The sequence below is a fragment of the Aptenodytes forsteri genome, unplaced genomic scaffold (assembly GCF_000699145.1).
Source record: "Aptenodytes forsteri isolate BGI_AS27 unplaced genomic scaffold, ASM69914v1 Scaffold13, whole genome shotgun sequence".
Lineage (NCBI taxonomy): Eukaryota > Metazoa > Chordata > Aves > Sphenisciformes > Spheniscidae > Aptenodytes > Aptenodytes forsteri.
In genome coordinates, this window is record NW_008794543.1 from 6,455,135 (window position 1) to 6,459,986 (window position 4,852).

Genomic DNA, 4,852 nt, shown 5'->3' on the forward strand with positions numbered 1-4,852 from the left:
AAATACATTATTAATATAAATAAATAAATACAGGTATACAGCTTTTCATGTATCTTTCCTACCTTGATTCCCATTGGCTCTACCAGTTGTCTATTACATATACATCACATAGCTTTTTCTACTACATACTCTGTTTTAGGGAGGGGGTTTCTTACTTTAGATGAATTCAGTTGCTTTCATTAGAATGAGTCCTGCATCAGGAATGGATAATTCTCACTGCCACCGGAGTTAAAAAAGCGTAGCTATGATTTTTTTAAACTGAAAGGTGTATGTCATATTCATGATAATTCTATTTTTGTACTTGTTTATGTATGCCCTTTACATTCACACCAGGTTCTATTCACACCTGTCCTGTTTTCCCTATCTGTAAAGTAGTCTCAAAAACTAAAGAAAAGACGGAAGAAAATTATTGATTTATTCGTTCTAAATGAGCAGAACTGTGAAGTAACTGAGCTGCCAATCAAAACGTGACTTCTTAAAATTAGCTCTATTGCAGTATAACATTTGTTATTATATGATGCTTCCTTCTGACTTACATATTGATATGCAATTGGACAATTCTCCTGGCATGTCATAGGCTTAGATATGCATTTATGTTAATATCTCAAACTAGATATTCAGACTACGTGCAGCCAGAAAAAAAATCACATGTACAGGAATTGCAAAAATTGTAAGAATTTATATGAAAATCAGTTTTTACTTTGAATGTCTTATTTTGTTGAAACTTATGAATTATTTTCCTCTTTTAACTTAGCTAAACTCTTTTAATACATTTTGAATCTGCCTTAAAATGTCACTTATATTTTATAGTATATTTTGTAGGACAGAACATGCAGTGACAATTATCTATGTTTGGAAGGTTCTCATTAGTGTTGTAATCTTTTTTGCAGCATAGTATGACTGGACCAAAATTTAGGAGAATTATGGAATATTGTTTTCTTCCAATGATATGTCTCTTTGTTCCTGGCTCCTGCTAAGACTCTCTTTCTGTTTCTGCAATCTGAAGTTGTAGCACGAATTGTATTCCCTTTTTTTTTTCATCTGAAGTGACCTTTGGCAGGCTTCCTCTAGCACTGAACCATATGCATATGGGTCATCTTGGATTGCAGGAAATAATTTCCTATAGGAAAGCTGTAAAATCAGGATACTGTCTTCCAGAAATATGTGAAAATTAGGTATTTTGGCTTGTATTTGGCTTTCTCTCATTCCTATGAGCTTGTCCAATACTGCACTATATTTTACAAATTCTGATTTAAATTCTTTCCATTGAACAGGAAGCCATAGTTTTCCACTTCATCCAGCTGTTGCTTCACTTGGTTACACGTTATCCAGAGAATGTTACTGTGCTTTCATTTTCCAATACAGAAGAAAACTTCTAGTTGTTTTGGTATACTCAAAAATTTGGGAAGAATTTTTCTATAAATTTATAGGAGAGGTGTAGAACAAGATGTGATTACTTTAGTAGTAATATATGTCTAAATTTGGGAGGTTATTTCTGAAGAGAAAAAGTACTGAGGAAAGGTTTCCAGTTCATGAAAGGCACTCAGCAGAAAAGACATAGTGCTGGGAATATGCAGTGTTTTCATTATATGAAATTAGTGTTTGTGAAATACTGGAACTTTTTGCTCAAAATCAGTGAATACCAGAATTTTTTCTGATAAAACTTTGCTTGTGTTAGAGTTTCCTAGCAGATATTTGTCAGGTTTCTTACATCTTGCTTATTTGTTTCTCCGTATCCTATATCTGTATCCCTGGCTTGCTAACCTCCAAGATGTCAGCAGTCCACACTATATATTTAGAATAGCAAAAGAAACAATTTTCATGGCATCAGTGATGTCAAGGCTTCCTCAAATCTTAGCTCATCAGCAAATCTGGCTGGAAGTTTTCTAAGGAAACACAGTTTGACTAGAAAATGCCAGTTCATCAAACCTGAATATGGTTTATAAAAATTAACATGATTCAGTGAACCACAGACAGCTCACCTTACAGTCTACTGGAAATGCCATACGTCTGGGTTGGTGATTCACAGAATCACAGAATGGTTAAGGTTGGAAAGGACCTCTGGAAGTCACCTGGTCCAAACCTCTTGCTCAAGCAGGGCCTCCTAGAGCTGGTTGCCCAGAACCGTGTCCAGATGGCTTCTGGATATCTCCAAGGAAGACGACTCCACAACCTCTCTGGGCAACCTGTGCCAGTGCTCAGTCACCCTCACAGTAAAACATGTTTCCTGATACTCAGATGAAACCTGTGTTCCAGTTTGTGCCTGTTGCCTCTTGTCCTGTCACTGGGAACCACTGAAAAGAGGCTGACTCCATCTCCTTTACACCCTCCCTTCAGGTATTTATATACATTGATGAGATCCCCCCTGAGCCTTCTCCAGGCTGAACAGTTCTAGCTCTCTCAGCCTTTCCTCATAGAAGAGATGCCCTCACTTATCTTAGTGACCTTTCACTGGACTCTCTCCAGTATGTCCATGTCTCTCTTGTACTGGGGAGCCCCGAAGTGGACACAGCACTCCAGGTGTGGCCTCCCCAGTGCTGAGTAGAGGGGAAGGATCACCTTCCTCACCCTGCTGCCAACTTTCCTCCTAATGCAGCCAGATGGTCAGCCCTCAGCATGTACTGGTGCATTGGATTGTTCCTCCCCAAGTGCAGGACTTGGCACTTCTCTTCGTTGAACTTCATGAGGTTCCTATCAGGCCATTTCTCCAGCCATAAAGGTCACTCTGGATGCCAGCACAATTTGCTGGTGTTTCAGTCACTCCTCCCAGTTTTGTATCATCTGCAAATTTGCTGAGGGTACACTCTGTCCAATCATCCAGATCATTAATGAAGATGTTGAATAGTATTGGACCCTGTATTGACCCCAGGGGTACACTGCTAATTACTAGCTCCAACTAGACTTCATACCACTGATCACAACCCTCTGAGCTTGGCCCTTCAGCCAGTTTTTAGTCTGCCTCACTGTCTGCTCATCCAGTCCATATTGCATCAACTTCTCTATGAGGATCTTATGGGAGACAATGTCAAAAGCCTTATGGAAGTCAAGGTAGACAATATCCACTGCTCTCCCCTCATCTACCAAGCCTGTTGTTTCATCATAGAATGTTATCAGGCTAATCAAGCATGCCTTCCTTTTGTGACTCCATGCTGACTACTCCTAATCACCTTCTTGTCCTTCATGTGCTCAGAAATGGTTTCCAGGATTAGTTGTTCCATCATCTTCTCAGCGATCAAGGTGAGGATGACTGGCCTGTAGTTCCCTGGGTGCTACTTCTTGCCCTTTTTGAAGACAAGGGTGATAGTTAATTTCCTCCAGTCTTTGGGCAGCTCTCCCAGTCACCATAATCAAGCTATCTCAGCACTCATGGTTACATCCCATCACAGCCCATGGATTTGAGTATGTGCAGGTTGCTAAAGTATTCCCTAACCTGATCCTTTTCAACCAAGGGTAAGTCTTCCTTGCTCCAGACTTTCCCCCTGATCTCCAGGGCCTTGGATTTCTGAAGGCCGGTCTTACTAGCAAAGGCTGAGGTGAATAGCGCACTCAGTACATCAGCCTTTTCCATGCCCTGTGTCACCAGGGCCCCTGCCCCAGTCCACAGCGTGCCCGTGTTTTCCCTCGTCTTCCTTTTGCTATTTAGGTACTTACAGAAGCCCTTCTCATTGCCTTTGACATCCCTTGCCAGATTCAACTTCAGGTGGGCTTTGGCTTTCCTAACCTCTTATCTGCATGCTCAGTGTCTCTATATTCCTCCCAGATTACCTGTCCCTGCTGCCACCTTCTGTATACTCCTATTTTATCTTTGAGTTTACCAGGAACTCCTTGTTCATCCATGCAAACCTCCTGACATTTCTGCCTGGCTTCCTGCATGTTGGGATAGACTGCTGTTGATCTTGGAGGAGGTAATCCTTGAGTATCAACCAGCTTTCTTGACCCTCTCTTCCCTCCAGGGCCATGTCCAATGGGACTCTTTCAAGCAGATCCCTGCAGAGGCCAAATTCTGTTCTCCTGAAGTCCAGGCTTGTGATCTTGCTTTTTGCCCTGCTTCTTCCTCTCAGGATCCTGAATCCCACCATATCATGGTCGGTGCTGCAAAAGCTGCCTTCGACCTTCACATCCCCAGCAAGCCCTTCCTTGTGTGAGAGTATGAGGTCCAGCAGAGCAGCTCTGCTCATTGGCACTTCTGTCACTTGTGTCGGGAAGTTGTCATCGATGCTTTCCAGAAACCTCCTGGATTGCTTATGCCCTGCTGTGCTGTCCCTGCAGCAGATATTGGGGTAGTTAAAGTCCCACATGAGGACCAGGGCCTGCAAACGTCAGCTCAACAACAGCACCTACCAAAAGTCTTTATAACAGCTTCTAGACTACTGTGCCAGTTGTATTCTTAAGTCCTTTGATATTCAGAGACTAGAGAACTAAATGAGAGATTATTGGGCATCCCATGTTGCATGCTGGCCAAGACCATGTGGTAGTAAACTCTCTAAACAGCAGGCAGCAAAAGCATTTGCAGGGGCTGGTTAAAACTTATATGTTTTTTTGTCAGTATTGTAGTTCCTACTGGGAACTCATAACCATGACTCTAACACAAATCATGAAAATTTCAGTCTATTCTATAGGGTTTGTGTGGTATACCCATGCTGTTGGAGAATATGACCGAGGATTGTTTTAGAAACTTCTAAAATAGACAGAAAAATCTTATAAATATATATTAAAACTTTATTCTGATATTTGTCATTTACTAATAGAATATTAATGGTTTATCTAAGTTATGAAGGTTGATTAAGACTTTCCAATCATTATCATGTATGAATATTACAGCAGCTGAGTGATTTTGTCTTTAAAGACCACA

General features: G+C 41.1%; 1 protein-coding gene across 1 annotated transcript in view; it reads right to left on the reverse strand.

Annotated features, from left to right (window-relative positions):
• VEGFC (vascular endothelial growth factor C) overlaps nt 1-3,873 on the reverse strand; it is a 183,657-nt gene extending 179,784 nt beyond the window's left edge. The window contains 2 exon segments of the mRNA XM_009272351.2: nt 2,910-3,086; nt 3,816-3,873. Of these exon segments, the coding sequence (XP_009270626.2) occupies nt 2,910-3,086; nt 3,816-3,873 (235 nt within the window).
• Nucleotides 3,874-4,852: the final 979 nt, after the last annotated feature.